This window comes from Brassica napus, chromosome C3, assembly GCF_020379485.1.
Source record: "Brassica napus cultivar Da-Ae chromosome C3, Da-Ae, whole genome shotgun sequence".
Lineage (NCBI taxonomy): Eukaryota > Viridiplantae > Streptophyta > Magnoliopsida > Brassicales > Brassicaceae > Brassica > Brassica napus.
The window spans coordinates 13,903,322-13,921,775 of NC_063446.1; the positions used below are offsets into that span (position 1 = coordinate 13,903,322).

Sequence of the window (18,454 nt, forward strand, 5' to 3'; positions counted from 1 at the left end):
TTTTAATATTTGCATTAAACATAAATTGAAAAGTTAATATTTTAGTTTTGAAATTTTCATTGTTTTTTTAAAATGATTATAAATTATTGAAACTACTAAACATCCCACATTAAAAAAAAAATCATTGGTGTAAAATTTTGTTACACAAATATGCAAATAATCATAAAATCATATAAGTAGAAACCTGTTTTAATAAATATCCATATTAAAAATATACTATTATCTATATTAATATCATTTAAATTTAATTATATATCATATACGATAGATAAGATTGATTGTTTTGATTTATTTACCCTAAAATAATTGCGAATAAACAAAAATGATATTTGATTTATATGCACACGCTAATTTATTACACAGTAGAACTGATTTCTTAGTTATTTAGCATATATACTTATTATTTTATTATTTCAAAATATGCAGAAAACATAAAAAAAAAGTAATAAATATAAAATATTTATTCTACAAAAGGTTCGGATCTTAACCTAAGTCTGTATCTCATTAATAATTTTAAATCTTAAACATTTTCTAAATCTCAGACCAAAACAAACAAACGAAATGAGAATAAACTCCAAAATCAATATTTATATCGAGCAATAACCAAAATGAAAAAAAAGACACAAAAAGAAAAATATATTGAAGATACATAGGATTGACATGTGAACGTAAACTTCTCACGACCATAATTAACTTTTAAATTTCTAAATCATGATATAAAACTGAGCTGACATAGTTTCATTGTAACCAAATAGTAGACCTGAAATTCTTCGGCCTTAACGTTAAGAACGTTCTTATGCGATAAGTGATTTTTTGACCTAAAACATTTTTAAAAATGGGATCAGCTCATCTGTAAATAAATTATGTAATTAAAAAAAGTTACAAAAAAAATTTAAGGGTCAAAATATTAATTCGATCAAGAATATAAATTTATTTTTCCATACAATATTTCTTAAATAATTTTCATATTAATTTACCTTGCGCAAGGCGCAAGTGTTATCCTAGCACCCACTGAATAAGAGATGTTTGGAACCTTGGATGATCTCAGCTTCAAATGAAACCAAGCTGTTGCTTAAGCCGATCCTCTATACATCCAGATATAGCAAAAGATATTAATCCATTGTACTGACCAAAAATATACGTTAGACCTCATAAAAAATATAGTGTAATAAATAACTACCAATGTTCTTAGGTGTTAATTAGGAAACTAACCATTATCTTTGGTATGGTTGAAACTATCCTTACATTTTTAACTTAGTAGTAGTTAGTACGTATCATTATTACATGAAAAATAATTTGTATATGTGTATAATTTAGTATCTTGGTAATGATTTAGAGTTGTTTACAAATCATATTAATATAATTATTTAAAACCAAGTATTACCCAAAAACAATTTACTGGTAAATACCCAATTGAATTTTCACCAAAGTTAAGATTCTGTTTTAAATGGGAGAGCAAAGAGAAATCAGATAACCATATATGAACACTTCCATAACCATAAATAATCAACCAAAAGCAATGCAAAAGAAACAGCCCAATATTAGCCGATGATTACTTACTAGTAACAAGAATCAAGTTCTTGTGTTTAAAAAATAGAATTATACTAACAGTTCATGGAAACACATTAATTAAGTCTATATAAGCAAATACAGTAGATCGACACTTCTCATCGTGTCTTAAACACATTTATTAATAACACAAAATCCTCACTTTTATATACCCTGAACAAAATAAGAAGATGACTTGCATTGCTTCTGCGTTTAAGGCTTTGTGTTTGTCTCTCTTGTTCGTCGCCGCCGTTGCAAGTCGTCCGACCAACAGGCCAAAGGTTTTTAACGTCCAACGCTATGGTGCCAAAGCTAACGGAAAAACTGATAACACCAAGGTATGTACATGACCAATATGTATAGAAACACGCAAAAATAAACATTTTATCGATTCTGTTTTGTTTTATTTGTCCAAAATTAGGCGTTCACAAACATATGGAAAAGCGCATGCACAAGGAAAGGTGGTAATAGTAAAATCTACGTACCGAAAGGAACGTTTTATCTCGGTGGTGTAGAGTTCGTAGGGCCATGCGCGAATCAGATTGAATTTGTTATCGATGGAACTTTACTGGCTCCTTCAAACCCCAGGGACATTAAGAATGACACATGGATCCAATTCAGGTACATTAACAATCTTATTATCTCCGGTGCCGGTACACTCGACGGCCAAGGGAAAGAGTCTTGGCCACTAAATGACTGCCACAAAAACCCCAATTGTCCTAAGCTAGCTATGGTACCACTTCTTAATCGTTTTACATATTGCTTTATTATATGATTTTACAATGAAAATTGTGCAATTCAATTATTTTCTATTACCCCTTCAATTCATAGATTTAATTATCTAGATAGAAAACGTCATTAAAACGAGTATATATAGTTTTGAAGGGGGCAATATCCACATAATAATATGTCTATATCTTATATTCTAGTCTGCTAGTGTCTTACTAAACTTGATTATTCTCACAGACCATGGGATTTGCATTCGTGAACAACTCAAGAATCAATGGGATAACATCACTCAACAGCAAAATGGGACACTTCAACTTCTTCTCTGTCCATCACTTCAACATCACTGACGTCACTGTAACAGCTCCCGGCGACAGCCCAAACACCGATGGGCTAAAGTTTGGGTTCTGTAGCAACATTAACATCTCCAGGACACACATTGGTACAGGAGACGACTGTATCGCCATCCTTTCCGGAACCACCAACATGGATATCTCTAATGTCAACTGTGGTCCCGGACATGGGATCAGTGTCGGAAGCTTAGGGAAGAACAAAGAAGAGAAGGACGTTAATGGCTTAACCGTAAGAGACATAGTCTTTAACGGCACTAGCGACGGTATTCGGATCAAGACTTGGGAGTCTTCAGCTTCGAAGATCTTGGTTTCTAACTTTGTGTACGAGAATATTCAGATGATTAACGTTGGAAACCCTATCAACATCGACCAGAAGTATTGTCCTCACCCACCTTGTGAAAACAAGGTGAAATCTCTATGTGCAAGATACAAACTTAGATAATTCTTTTCTCTTATTACAACAAAAGAAAAAAGAAAGTTGTGTTTTCATTAATTTTTTCAGGGAGAGTCACACGTTCAAATCCAAGACCTTAAATTAAAGAACATATATGGAACATCGACAAACAAAGTGGCGGTGAATCTACAGTGTAGCAAGAGCTTTCCGTGCAAGAAGGTTGAGCTAATTGACATTAACCTAGAGCATAAGGGAGTCGAGGGTGGTCCTTCCACTGCGGTATGTGAGAATGTTGATGGTTCTACACGTGGCAAGATGGTTCCTCAGCATTGCCTGAACTGATTCAACGACCCATGGGAACAATGGCCGTGTGTTGTACTATTTTATATTTCCTTATGTTTTTTGTATAATTTCTAGTTGCTGTGTTGTACCCCCAAATACCATGATAAATATACATACTTAAATAATATTTTAAATAATAGTATATAGAGATCGGTAGAATTTGCCAATATATGTTTATTAATTCATTTTCTTAAATATTATGATAAATAAATATTAGGTCCCAATAAATATTTATTAAAATAACTTTTTATGATATAAATTAATTAGAGTAGTGATTTATTTTATAATTATGGAAAATGTGACAAATAGTCGAAATCACTTCTCTAATAATAATAGTATAGATTTAGTTCTTTTGGTGATGATTTAGAGTTGTTTACAAATCATATTAATATAATTATTTTAAAACCAAGCATTACCAAAAAAAATTTTACTGGTAAATACCTAATTGAATTTTCACCAAAGTTAAGATTCTGTTTTAAATGAGAGAGCAAATAGAAATCAGATAAACATATATGTTCAAATATAGTGGTCTCCATACTATATTAGCTTCTTAAGCTAAATCAAATTGCACTAGAAGCTAATATAGTACATTGAAAATGTTAGTCCTCGATCGGAGTATTCTTCATGCTAGATGTTGAGTTTAGTTTGTCTTTTTCACACTCATATGGATGGATATTAATTGTCTATATCAGAAATGACTAAAGATATAGATAGCTACATCTTTTTAATTTAATACAATAAAACTTCTATAGATTAATAATATTGGGACTTTGAAATTTTATTAATTTATAGAGATATTAATTTTAAAAAGTTTTCTTATTTAGATTTTTATTTTAAGATATATTTATTTTAAAATAAGAAAAATATTTAATTTTGGTGTATAAACATTAATTGTTATTTTTTTGAAATTTGACATTTATACTAATTTTATAATATTATATGGTATATATAATGTATATTGCATAGAACTTAAATGTGGTTTTAGATATAATATTAAAAAATCTCATCAAAAATATATTAAGTATTAAGAAAATATAAAGATAATTCCATTGTAAATATAAAGCAAACAATATAATAATATGTTACTATTTATATAAAATATCTATACATATAAATTATTAATTTATAATTTTAATGGGACTATATATTTACATAAAATTTTCTAAAAAATTATTATCTTATTATTTTATCGATTTGTGTCAAATTTTGAACCGGCCCAAGTTTGGACTGGCAAAATTTATTAATTTATAAAAATTATTAATTTGTATAGGTTTATTTTGTTTTCGAATAGTCCAGCTAAGACTATGAAAATATGAACTACCGTTGCTTTTTCAAAGAATTTATTATATCACAACTATGTACGTTATCACGATCTTTTATCCATGTTTATATAGATTGGAATATAAGGAAAATAGTTAAATACTAGTACTTTATTGCAACATGTCACATGCCAAAAAGCGTCTCTCTCTCTCTTTGGACTCGTCAGAATTTCATGTTCACGCGGAAATGCATATGTTATTATATTTAAAGTAAAATGAAACAATATGTAAAAACCTTTTTTTTTTGACAAAAGGGCTTAACAATATGTAAAAACCTTATGGGGTTTATAAATAAAATATGAAAGAAAAAATAAGTAAATGTAAAATAGTGCTGCAAAAAAAAAAACACATGAAAATAAGAAGGGTAGATTTTAACGTCATTTTACAAACGACCAAAAGAGTGAGAACATTAATAGCAGCCTCCTTGCCAACTTGCATCTCAACTTGCAATTCTTTCCTTCCACTACAAAGTTTATATATAATTCGTAATATGATAATACAACTAATAATCATATAAATCAATTTGTTTTTTACTAACATATGCATTTATTTATGGAATATATTAAAGAAAGATTTACATTCTATATTAAAAGGTGTTAAAGAATAATAGTACGTAGAAACGACTTTCGTTTTTTTCTTTGCAACTTGCATGCTTTGTTTTTTTTTCTATAACAAGTTGGATTTTATTACACCCCCACTTGCATTTTTACGTACGATCATATACATTTCTATGCATCATCTATTCAATCTTGAATTTGATTTCACAAGTCTCGAAATCTTGCTTTTGGAAACTTTGAAAGAATGAAGGTCTTTTCATCATGCTCAATGGGTTCTCTATTTCAAATAAGAAATAATATTATATATAATTTCGATATTTTACATTTTATGCGTGATATATATAGGCTCCGATTGAACGTCACAAATGGCGATACATATTTGATGGGAAATATAGTTACTCTCAGTTTCAAAAAAAAATATAGTTACTCTCGCTTCAGCCAGTATACAACCAATAAGGTTAAAAAAAAAATTCACTTACTTTTCTGCTGGTTACTATTTAAATAGAGTAAAAGTGATTATTTTTTTCTTTCGGGTGGAAAAAAAAAGTGTGCTGTGCTGGATTTATTTATTTTTTTCTTTTTGTGTTACATTATTTATTCTATTTATTGTTACTCTCAATTTTTTTTTAATGTATTACGCCTGGTTACTCTCATCAATACCAATAACTCTTGTATAGATTGATGTGACTGTATGTATTTAATAGAGTAAAACTTTATTCTGAATTTGACTTTCTCTCATTCCAACTTTTTTTCACTAATCAAGGGAAAATACCAATAAGATAAAAGTGCATTGGTTTTGGTCAATCATCTCTCTACTAAAATGAAGTGGAAACGAGCGTAACACATTTTCTCCACATTTCATTTTCTCTTTTATTTTTTCACTCAGTTACGCCGCAAGTTGTCGCCAATCACATCCTAAGAAAATCTGGAAAAGCAATAGTTTTGGCATCTGAATCATTGTAACGGTTCACACATCTCAAAAATAAAATAGACCCGATGAATTTTATCATTGGCAGTAATAGTAGTTCTGTAGGATTAATTTTAATTTATTTTGGTGAATAAAAACAAAATCCTATATGTATTACTGGAAAGTTGGTTGATGAAATGACAGCATTTGAAAAATTGTAGTTTCGAAATAAGGAAGATAATTCTAATAATGCTGTAATCTCCTTTTCAGTCTACCAAGTTTCAGGATCACCCGTCACCATTTATCTTGGCCTAGCACTATATCATTATATTTATATAATTATATATCAATATACCGTAACTAAATTTTATCAAAAATACAATTACAATTAAAGAATAGAAATTACTAACTGACTGGATTAAGTTTATGTTTAAGGATCGAACATTCTGATTGCGTAACAATGATTAAAGACCAAGTAATTCTATTGTTTGTACATTTTAGGAGAATGCAAATGATATATATAGTTACAAATTTATATATACTTGTATCTCTAATAATATACTCCCCCTGTATCAAAATATAAAAAATTACAAAATTTTATTCAATTTTTCTCGTTTGTAGAATGAAACATTTTTTCTCTCTTAAAACACCATTTAAAGTGATATGGAGAGAGTATATAGGAAAGACGAATCATATGGATCAGCACATGGGTTTTATGGTTGCCCAGAAATGTTCATATCTCCTCATTTAGTATGGATATCAGTAATTATTTCAATGAGTACTATCCTAATAAAAATGTCGGTAATATACATTATTACGTACGTTAAAAGAGATCACAGTCTTAGAAATATAGAAACAACACTCATTAGCTGATTCATTATACTGTTTCATGATCAACCAACGATCATACATATGTAGCGTAACTGCGCACGAGGAATATTATGGAAATTAAGAACCTAAACAAACAATGTCCTGTTTATTTTAAAGCTACGAGATTTATATATACAGAAAGAGTTCAAGAAGAAATGATTTTAAAGGTAAACTAAAGTATCATCGAAACAAACGTTTAGCAAACCTTAAAACCCTAACTTCGAAAAAACAAAACCATCTTCACTTTTTTGTAGGTTGGTAAAAAAGGAGAATTGATAAATAAATAAATAAAACTGTAATCACGAGAATTTAGATGGCTTCTCGGCGAGTTTAGCCAACGATTGCAAGTTGCAACGAACGATGGTATCGGCGAAGCTACAAGTCTCTTCCTTATCGTTACCCGCTGGTACGTCAACGACGTATGATTCAACGACACGTGTCTTCTTATTATCGTCCGCCAACTCGTGCACCGTCGTCACCGATCTGTAGTTCTGAAGCCTGTGGTCTCCACCCACGACGCTGAAACTCATGATGTGGTGATCCTCGTCCATGATTTCAAGTCGCTCTAAGCTGAACGTTGCGGGGAGACCAGAGACGACTCGGACCTCCCTCACGGAGCCAGCCTCTCGACCGTCTCCGACAGCTACGTCGCAGCTCCTAACAAAGTGTTTGTACGCTTGAGGGTGTTCGAAGCGACTAAGTATCGACCACACGGCGGAAGACGGAGCGTCCACGTCCTGCACCACGACGGAGAAGCACTGGGACGAACCCACCACGTGCGTATGGGAAAGCTCCACGTGATCCGGCACATCAGCCATCCCACGCGTGAGGCTCACTTTCTGAAGCTGTTTGTGGTGGTGGTGTCGATGATAGGTGCTGACGGTGGCGTTGGCTGCTTCTACGGCGGTGGAATATCTCCGAAACTGTATCGACGTTGGCATTTTTAAACGGATGTGTGTGTAATAAAGCAAACCTCTCTCTTTTCTCTCTTATTCTGCTCTGGCTCTCTCTCTCTTCCAAACAAAAGAGAGATTGTTTGCTTCGTAAGGTCCTATGATGTAATAAGGTATTAGCGATACATAAGGAGGATATGGAAATATAAAAAATGCAAGTATATGTGGACAATAGATGGATAGAGAAAGAGAGAGAGAAGTCAGTTTTGTGGGTTCGTCGGTTGTCCACTTGGGATTTGTTTTGGGGTGTATTTTCGACGAAGAAATTCTCACTTTATACGAAGGACCGGCCGGGTTCCCCATGAAAATCTATGGATTGGTTCTTGATAGCTTAACCGGTTCTCTATTTGAGTTTTGTTTTAACTTGGTTCTTTGCTGTCATTAGTACTTGTTATCAGTATCACAAGGAATGCCATGTCGTGGAGACCCACAAATAGTGCAAAAATTCACTAAAAATGAGTATTTATTTAAGAATTTTAAAGATTGAATCCTTAACTTTTGGTGGGATCCACTGATTATTTAATTATTTTTTTCTAAGGACTTCCACTTAAGGACTCCCATTGCAGATGTTGTAAGTCAAATAAAATCTATCTAACGCTTAAAATATACTTTACTACTGTTTTCATGATACAGCCCAAGCACTCTTAGAAAAAAAATTAAGAAGAAATGAAATCAATAACATTCGAGGCATGACCGGCTCAATGGGGTCATGGGCCCCGGGGTAAATTTTTTATTTATTTCCAAACTATTATTTTTCTTAAAAAAATTTAATAGATATATGTTTTTTTTTCAAAATACCAGAAGTATTTTTAAAAATAAACCTATGAAAATAAAAAATGGTTTCATATAAAAGAATTTGGACCCTTTTTGTTATTTTTAATAATATTTGTTTTTAAAAATCGGATCTTTAGGCGGTCCCCCCCCTCCCCGATTCGAGGTTCATTTGAAAAAAACAACTCTTTCGCCACTTATATTACAATAAATAACTTTGAACATTAGAAAAAAACAATTTTTTTTTGTTGTTGCTAAATGAGATTATTATTTTGTTGTTGCTAAATGAGATTATTATTACATAATGAAATGTTTAGGGGTTACAATAAAACAGCCTAAAGCTGTGCTTCCTTGGCAGAAAAGAAATAAAAAAACAAGGAGAGCACAAGAGCAATGTAGTGATGAAGATAGCTAACTAGCGTATACACACTGACATGAGGCAGCTGAACTTGCGCCTCTGCCTTATTGCCGCGATTAAGTGACGGACATCTCTGTCGATGCATTTGAAGATAACCCCAGGAGGACATGATTGTTGTTAATAGAGGACAGAGTTCCTTTGCTTCCAAATAAACTTTATATTTGGACTTTGAATATTATATTTGCAGTACATTTAAAATTTCTAACACATCCTTTCTGTAGATTCAAGGTACATAAGAATAACAATTCCTCTATTTCGCCATTGATGTTATGGTTATTATTTTCGCAGTAAATTTAAAATTTATGTTGCGTTTCTAACACCTCCTATATCAATATAACGTTAGTAACATTTTAATACCAAACTGAGTCATTTTGAAACTGTTGTCCAAAATCCACAGGTACGATATATACCGCCTCCTTTTTCAAAATAGCCCAAGAATTTACAAATTAAATGTAGAAGTATTTAATGATCTGGATATGGGATGTGACACACTAGAACATCACTATGGCTCGAGTTAGTTAAGCACTATTTATTATTGGTACAATTATTGGATGCCTTGGTAGATTTTGGATTTCGTTGGAAGTTTAGAACCTTCCTGACTGTACCGGTAAAGTTTTTACCTAGCCAACGATAACTATAGCACGTTGAATATTCAAGTTGGTGAAAATAGCATGTCATGGGTCCATCATGATTAAATCTTGCCCCGTCTTGTAATCAACTTGAGCGTTTTGATAGTACTAAAGAATTGTAATAATCAAATTTTTTTTCAACAAAGAAATAACAGAATATTTGACGAGTTAGACCATCTCCAACCCACCTCTATTTATATCTCTATATTTTTTTTCTAAAATAGATACTCTATTATAGAGGTGAAAATGCTTCAATGTATGCCTCTATAATAGAGTTCTATTTATAGAGGAAAATATAGAGGTAAAAAGTAATTTTCCTCTATATTTTTCTCTAAAATAGAGGAACTCTATTATAGAAGCATACATTGGAGCATTTTCACCTCTATAATAGAGATCTCTATTTTAGAAGAAAATGTAGAAGTGTACATTGGAGATGCTCTCAGACGAAAATCAACTAAGCAGTTGCCAAAAGTAACCAACTTGAAGTGAGGAAATTTTTGGAATTGGACAATATTTCTTTGGTGTGTCTCCTTCCACAAACTTATATTCAAAACTGAATGTAATGAATATTGGGCTCTTGAATTTGTGTGGCGGGAATAATAACAAAATACAATTTGGAAAATAATAAAGGGTTCCTTAATGCATTGGTTTTTCCAACAACTACACAAATACAACTATACATATTCCCAACTAGTCCTAGTTGATAGATTAGTACACTTATTACAGTATTAGCATTACTAATCGAATCTAACATACTTCATAAATGGCAGGATGTGAAAAATGTGTCACTGGGGAGATTCTATCAATTTATACGACAATTATGTCTCTTAAAAGTTTTAAAGATCCATATAAAAAATCATTTGAAAAGGTATATTATAACAGCAAAGTTCACGGAAATAAATTCAAGTTTTCCATCTTGTTTGTTTGTTCTTTACAAACAACATATGGTACAAGATCAAAATTTCTTTGTTGAGATCCAAGAGTAGGGATGGTATAATGATGAGTGTTGAAAGATGGGCATGAAGCAGAGAAAGATAAGGATGATAAAGTTTGACTTCTACAATCAATCTCAAATTAATGCCTCAGACGAATCTTGCAAGCGTCGATCGTTGGAGAGAAACGAAACATGGATCTTGTGCAATGTATATACTCAGCTCAATGTGAATAAATGTTTGATGTATTTGATAAAACTCAAGATTCGCCATTCTGGCAAGAAGACTTCAAACACTATGATCCAATTTTCGTGAAGAAATTGCATCTCTTGTAGTATGATGAATGAAAGATTGGTTGACAAGAAACTTAAGAAAAATAAAATTAATCAAAAATATGCCTGCACTTTAATATTGGACTAGTAATTCCTATTAACTTATGGAATTTTTTTTTTTTGTGCACCAAAGTACTATGATTAAACGATTACAAGAGTAGAAGCAACATCATACATAACATGATGTGCAAAACGATGGGATAAATCCCAGATACATAATTCAGCATAAAACAAAGATAGAGATACAAACTGATAAAAGTTTAATAAGACTTTATGCAAGATATCGAAATTAAGATATCGAAATTGCCACTTACGATCCAATCTATGAAAGATTTACACCGCATTTCAAAATCTTCAAATAACAAACGATTAGTCACAATAGTATGTGACGTCGCAACACCATCCAAAACCTCGACCCTCATCTGAATGAGAGTCGTTGCACCTACCGGCCCCAAACGAGCCTTTACACAAAGTAGCAAACGGCTAGGAAATTTGTAATTATTCCCAGTTTTACATACCGGGATAATGTCACCTCTTACAAAGAGGGATGTTGGTGGAATGAGTCTCTCATTTGAGAAAGAGGAGGTGGAAGAAGATCTCTCTCGGCCCTGTCAAGAGGAAAGTTGATTAAGCTTATACACAAAGGATAGTCTTAACGGACTGATTGTGACAAGCTTTAGCAGTCTCAAATTTGTAGATGAAACTGAGCAATGCCTTGAGGTTGAAGTAGCTAACTTTGATCCACATATAAACATTGAAATATCAGGCCAAAATCTGTTAGCATATATGCTTCCACTGTCGTTTGAGGATTCTGAATTTCCCATAAAGCATATACCAAAGACAGCCAACCATGTATGAAGCGGGCACTGCAATTTAACAACATGCGCCTTGACCACCAGGAGAATTGAGCAACATGTGCAGAGCAACTAGAGCATTCAAGTTTAGCAAAATCTGAAACGTAGCTCCTGGATATAATGCCATGCTCACCCCATGGTAGAGCTGAAAGGATCATCCCCTGAAGTAAATCAGACATTAAAGGAATGGACTCCTCCACACCGGCGGACAGTAAGATGTGCTTGACTTCAATTTCCGAAGGAACAAGCATTGATTCCAAGCATAACCTGAGGACTTCACCATTACCGTGATGAAACCATGGAGACTTACAGGCACCAAAGCTGAGCCGTTGGTCGTTGTGGTCGTCGGGATGTACAGATGCGAGTGGTCGTCGGGATGTACATGTTAAGGATACTAGATCCCTCTCTATCAAGTCTGTAATATTCTCATAATACACTTATGGTAACATATATAAATACAGAGCTCCTAGGGTATTAGTCGTATCTGTATATAATCATGCTGTAGCCACTCTTCTATAAGAAATATATGAAGATTACCGTTCATATGGTATCAGAGCCTTCTTAAAGTTTTTCTTCTTAAAATCTCTCCGCTTCTCTTCTTTTGCTCGATCTATTCGATCCCCCTCTTCTTTGCTTCTTCTTCTTCTTTCTCAATTCAACCATGTCCACCACAACTGCTGAAACCGTTGAGATCACACCCAAAGCGCTTCTTCACATTAACATGTCCAATGTTACCAAACTTTCCTCAAACAACTTTCTCATGTGGAGTATCCAGATTCAGGCTCTTCTGGATGGCTATGGACTTTCTGGTCACCTTGATGGCTCCGCTCCACCGCCAGCGCCCACTGTTGTCAACGACGGAGTCACCACACCGAATCCCAAGTTCACTACTTGGACCCGTCAAGATCGTCTTATTTTCAGTGGTCTAATAGGTGCCATTACGCCCACTATCCAACCTATTGTATCCACTGCGAAGACAGCTGCTGAGATCTGGTCCACTCTCTCCTCCACATATGCCAAACCTACAAGGGGTCATATCCAGCAGATCAAACTCCAAATCAAGGGCTGAACAAAAGGTACAAAGACTATTGATGAGTACCTGCAAGGGTTTGTTACGAGATTTGATCAACTTGCACTCCTTGGGAAACCTATTGAGCATGAAGATCAAGTTGAATACATCCTTGGTGGTCTTCCTGAAGAATACAAGTCAATTGTGGATCAGTTAGAAGGACGTGCATCACACCTATTGTGACGGAAATTCATGAGAAGCTTCTCAACAAGGAAGCTAAGCTCCTCACCTCCTTGAAGGAACCTGCAGCTATTCCTGTCACTGCTAATGTTGCTTCCACACAGCCGCCAAACTCTCGTTACAATCAGCCGCACATGCCTCAGAACAATCAACAGTGGAACCGCAATCAACAACACAAGCATGGCAACAACAACAACAAGTATCAAAAAGGTTCACAAGGAGGATACTAGGGGCGTTGTCAAATCTGTGGAGTTCAGGGCCATAGCGCACGCAGGTGTCCTCAGCTTCATGGTCATGGTTCTTCTACTGGTAGCGTCTCCGTCAACAACGCCTATCCACCATGGCAACCACGTGCGAACCTTGCTCTTGGTGCAACCACTCTGAACAACTCCTGGCTTCTCGACAGTGGGGCCACTCACCATATGACGAACGATCTTGACAACCTTGCTCTGCACTCACCGTACAATGGCAACGATGCTGTGCTCATAGGCGATGGCTCTCCTCTGCCAATAACGCACACTGGTTCACTATCTTTTCCCTCTTCCTCTAAACCCTTGTCTTTAACTAATGTTCTCTGTGTTCCTAACATTCACAAGAACCTTATCTCAGTATATCGGTTGTGTAACACTAACAAAGTCTCCGTTGAATTTTTCCCTGCTCACTTTCAGGTGAAGGATCTATCCTCGGGTGCCCCATTGCTCCACGGCAGAACCAAGAATGAGTTATACGAGTGGCCAGCTTCCCCTTCCACCCTTGAATCCTTTTTCGTCTCCACCAAACCTACACCTACTCTTAAAGACTGGCATGATCGCTTGGGCCACCCCTCTTTATCTACTTTAAAAACTATTGTTTCAAAGTTTTCTATTCCAGTGTTGCATTCTTCTTCACAGCCTTCGTTGTGCCCAGATTGTTCTATTAATAAATCCCATAAACTACCTTTTTCTCAAACCTCAATCTCCTCAAACAAACCTCTTGAATATATTTTCACTGATGTCTGGATGTCTCCTATGATCTCTGTCGACAACTACAAATATTATGTAGTCTTTGTTGATCATTTTACACGGTACTCGTGGCTCTACCCCTTGAAAACCAAGTCCCAAGTCCGTGAGGTTTTCACTGCTTTTAAACCTCTTGTGGAGAATAAGTTCAACCTCAAAATCGGTACTTTATACTCAGACAATGGTGGAGAGTACCTGGCTCTCAAGTCCTTCCTCTCTGCAGCCGGCATATCTCATCTCACTTCTCCCCCCCCATACCCCTGAACACAATGGAGTGTCTGAACGCAAGCACCGCCACATCGTTGAGACCGGACTCTCTCTCTTATCTCACGCAGGAATGCCTCGCAGCTACTGGACGTATGCGTTCTCCACCGCCGTTTATCTCATAAATCGTCTCCCAACTCCGGTTTTAAACATGACATCTCCATTTGCAAAGCTGTTTGGAACCACTCCTAACTATGACAAGCAGAAGATCTTTGGTTGTTTATGCTTTCCCTGGCTTCGCCCTTATAGCACTCATAAACTTGACAACCGTTCTACTCCGTGTGTCTTCTTGGGATACTCCACATCTCAGAGTGCCTATTTATGTCTCCAGCCGACAACAGGGAGAATCTATGTCTCCAGACACGTTCAGTTCGATGAACAAGTCTTCCCCTTTCCACGATCTTCAAAACCCCGAGCTTCCTCCGAACCCAACTCACCTCAGCAAAATGAACCTTTGCACTCTCTTATTCCCCTCAGACCGCCACTCGCTGACTCTACTGTGCCATCTCTGGGGACCCCGAGGATAGCTTCTCCACCGCCGGTGACATCGGAGAACTCAGACGGTGGCGTTGTTCGTGAAACACAATCAGGTATGATCCCTAACTCTAATCTTTCAAATCAAACCGGCCCTCTTCCTTTAAACCAAACCAACCCAAGCCCATACACCCAAAATAATTCTTCTCCAAATCCAAACCAACGAAGCCCACAACCATCTCAGGCCCAACCTGAAAACCTAACCACAAACCCTTTAGGCCCAACCACAAATCCATCTTCTCAACCCTCGTCGTCTTCCTCCCTTCCTCCAGAACCAGCCCCGATAATAGCAAATAAACATCCCATGACCACCCGTCAAAAGAATAACATCTCCAAACCAAAAACCAAAGTCAACCTCTCAGCTAGATACACCAACAACTACCCTCTTGAACCAAGGACGGTGAACCAAGCGTTACTTGATAAGAGGTGGAGAGGCTCTATGTCAACTGAACTGGATGCGTTTGCTCGCAACCAGACCTATGAGCTCGTTCCTCGTCAAGCACATCAAAATATCATTGGTTGTCGCTGGATTTATACTAATAAGTTCTTTGCAGATGGGAGTCATAAGTGCTGTAAATCCCGCCTCGTTGCCAAAGGCTACACACAGCAGTTTGGGCGTGATTATACTTCTACATTCAGTCCGGTCATAAAGGCGACCACAATCCGTCTTATCCTGGATATTGCAGTCTCTCGATCATGGCCTATCCAACAACTAGATGTCAATAATGCCTTCCTTCAAGGAACTCTGAAAGAGGAAGTTTACATGGAGCAACCACCCGGCTTCATTGATCGAGACAAACCATCCCATGTTTGTCGTCTTCGGAAAGCTGTCTATGGACTCAAACAAGCACCCCGTGCTTGGTACGAAGAACTTCAAACCTTTCTCCTCAGTCTTGGCTTCAAAAACTCACTAGCGGACACGTCTCTCTTCATCTATAACAATGGGAAAGAACTAGTGTATTTGCTAGTTTATGTTGATGATATTCTCATAACTGGGAATAACAAGGCGGCCATCACGCGGATTCTGACCCTTCTTGCCTCACGTTTTTCAGTTAAAGACCCGGAGGAACTCAATTATTTTCTTGGCATTGAAGCTCGTCGAACCAGCAGTGGCCTTCACCTATCTCAACGGAAGTACATCCTTGATCTCCTACATCAGTACAAGATGGAAGATGCCAACCCTGTCTGTACGCCCATGGCTTCTGCTCCCAAGCTAACATTGAGGTCTGGCACTGTCATTGATGATCCAAAGGAGTATAGGAAACTCATTGGAAGTCTTCAGTACCTACAGTTTACACGCCTTGACATCGCTTATGCTGTTAACCGACTTTCTCAGTTCATGCATCGACCCACTGATCTTCACTGGCAGGCAGCAAAAAGAATTCTGAGATATCTTGCAGCTACTCCCTCTCATGGCATTTACTTCTCAGCTCGGAATGTTCTCAGTCTCCATGCCTTTTCTGATGCTGACTGGGCAGGCGATGCCGATGATTTCATCTCTACAAATGCTCACATTGTCTATCTCGGAAAGTCACCTGTTTCGTGGACTGCAAAGAAGCAATCTGGAGTTGCCCGTTCAAGTACAGAAGCGGAATACAGATCGGTGGCAAACACATCAGCAGAGATCAGATGGATTTGCAACTTGCTCACTGAACTGGGTATCGTCTTAATCTCTCCTCCAGTCATATACTGTGACAATCTCGGTGCTACTTTTCTTTGTGCCAATCCGGTGTTTCATTCTCGTATGAAACATGTTGCTCTTGATTACCACTTCATCCGCGGCCAGATACAACATGGAATGCTCAGAGTGTCTCACGTCAATACAAAAGACCAGTTGGCTGATGCACTAACAAAGCCGCTTCCTCGTCAAAGATATACTGAACTACGAAACAAGATTGGAGTGGCTGAACCCTCTCCATCTTGAGGGGGCGTGTTAAGGATACTAGATCCCTCTCTATCAAGTCTGTAATATTCTCATAATACACTTATGGTAACATATATAAATACAGAGCTCCTAGGGTATTAGTCGTATCTGTATATAATCATGCTGTAGCCACTCTTCTATAAGAAATATATGAAGATTACCGTTCATAGTACAAACTTATGGAATTTCTATATGATGCTTTTGGAACGTAGTTATTTATTTGTTATTTTACATTGTGGTATTTTTCTCAAAAAAATTACTACAAACTTAAGTTACACATATATCGTTGATGTTAAAACCGGTCTTTTGTTTGTTTATCAAAAATTGTAGAAAATAATCATGAAAATACTTTTAATTCAAAGAAACTCAACTTCAATAAGGAGTGAAGCACAATACAACGTGATATACAAGATATAACAAAACATATGAACCAAAAGTGAAAAGAGAAACTGTCCAAAAGAGTTGCATCTCATTCTTCTGCAGAAGGGCGCATTGTCAAAGAGAAAATTGTGGAGGAGCAATAGCCAAATCCCATACCCACCAATTGTTTTTGGATAATTAATGAACAGTTTGCCAACTTGTTTTCTTTATTTTCCAACATGCTTTTAAGATCTTCAAGACTTGGGCAAGAAAAACGATTTTGTAAACCATAAAAGATTAGTTAAACCCCTTTTTATAATATAGAAACGATGTCCCAATGGCATTTTCAAATATCCCATTTGCTTTTGTAGAAAATAGTAAAATATAGATAGATATAATATATTCACACTTGTTTTCTTACCTCATTGCTTGTGCAATCTAAGACAACCTGAGGAAATCCTGCAGACGATATACTCCACTCTTGATCCAATCTTATAAGACAACAGTTACGTCAATAAATAAATACTAGTAAAGAATTAAATTAAGCCAAGCAATCGACCGCAGAGATTTAATTTTTGAAAAGCAAACTTTCAAAGTGAACATAGTTACAGAAGGTACTAAAATAAAAACTTTATATTTCAAAGGTTATTTGTATCCGAAGATGAAAACACGGATCAAAGTTTTTCTACAACCAAAGTTAGAAACTTCATATGTATCCAAAGACTGAAACTTTGTATGTATTAACACAAAGAGAAAAATGGATTATATTCGAACGTACGTGTCCCACATTAACTACCCAATTCTACGAACTGTTAACATCAGCAAGTATCATTTAGCTTCAAAGGAAGGCCATCTCGTCTACCTAGTCCATATGCATTTGAGACTTAAATAGCGCCATACACTGAGAGATTTTCAAGGAACCCTCATTTCTTTGTGTGTGTGTGTAAAATACGTTAAATTCATTCCTACCAATTATCTAAATTTATGAGTGGCAACATGTGTAAGAACGATTATTTATGGTAGAGTGTTACCTTTTTCCTACTGATTACTCAAAAAATAAAACAGTCATGGCAACTTTTGTTTCTTTCTGATGATGTTGAAATTGTGATTCATCCGCGTGTGTTATCACTTTGCCCTCAAACCTTTCTGCTCATAAAAACTTAGTAAAGATGTTGCGATCAAGCGAACAAAGGAGCTGTGTTATTGGTTGTTCATCTGTA

General features: G+C 35.7%; 3 protein-coding genes across 3 annotated transcripts; 2 read left to right on the top strand and 1 right to left on the bottom strand.

Moving 5' to 3' along the window:
- Window positions 1-708: 708 nt before the first annotated feature.
- LOC125584306 (exopolygalacturonase-like) lies at window positions 709-4,172 on the top strand. The gene has a single exon (XM_048752617.1). The coding sequence runs from the start codon at window positions 2,518-2,520 to the stop codon at window positions 3,067-3,069; it is 552 nt and encodes a 183-aa protein (XP_048608574.1). The 5' UTR covers window positions 709-2,517; the 3' UTR covers window positions 3,070-4,172.
- On the top strand, window positions 1,740-2,385 carry LOC106386224 (exopolygalacturonase-like). Its single transcript, XM_048749395.1, has 3 exons — window positions 1,740-1,886; window positions 1,970-2,281; window positions 2,380-2,385. The coding sequence occupies exons 1-3, from the start codon at window positions 1,740-1,742 to the stop codon at window positions 2,383-2,385; spliced, it is 465 nt and encodes a 154-aa protein (XP_048605352.1).
- A 2,822-nt stretch (window positions 4,173-6,994) lies between the features above and the next one.
- Window positions 6,995-8,220, bottom strand: LOC106388157 (abscisic acid receptor PYL6). Its single transcript, XM_013828161.3, has one exon. It carries the CDS (start codon window positions 7,955-7,957, stop codon window positions 7,316-7,318), a length of 642 nt encoding a protein of 213 aa, XP_013683615.2. The 5' UTR covers window positions 7,958-8,220; the 3' UTR covers window positions 6,995-7,315.
- Between the last annotated feature and the right edge of the window lie 10,234 nt (window positions 8,221-18,454).

Coding starts and splice junctions, on each gene's coding strand:
- LOC106388157 (XM_013828161.3), bottom strand. CDS start 7,957: ATGCCAACGTCGATACAGTTTCGGAGATATTCCACCGCCGTAGAAGCA.
- LOC125584306 (XM_048752617.1), top strand. CDS start 2,518: ATGGGATTTGCATTCGTGAACAACTCAAGAATCAATGGGATAACATCA.
- LOC106386224 (XM_048749395.1), top strand. CDS start 1,740: ATGACTTGCATTGCTTCTGCGTTTAAGGCTTTGTGTTTGTCTCTCTTG. Junction 1,887..1,969: donor GAAAAACTGATAACACCAAG/GTATGTACATGA, acceptor GTCCAAAATTAG/GCGTTCACAAACATATGGAA.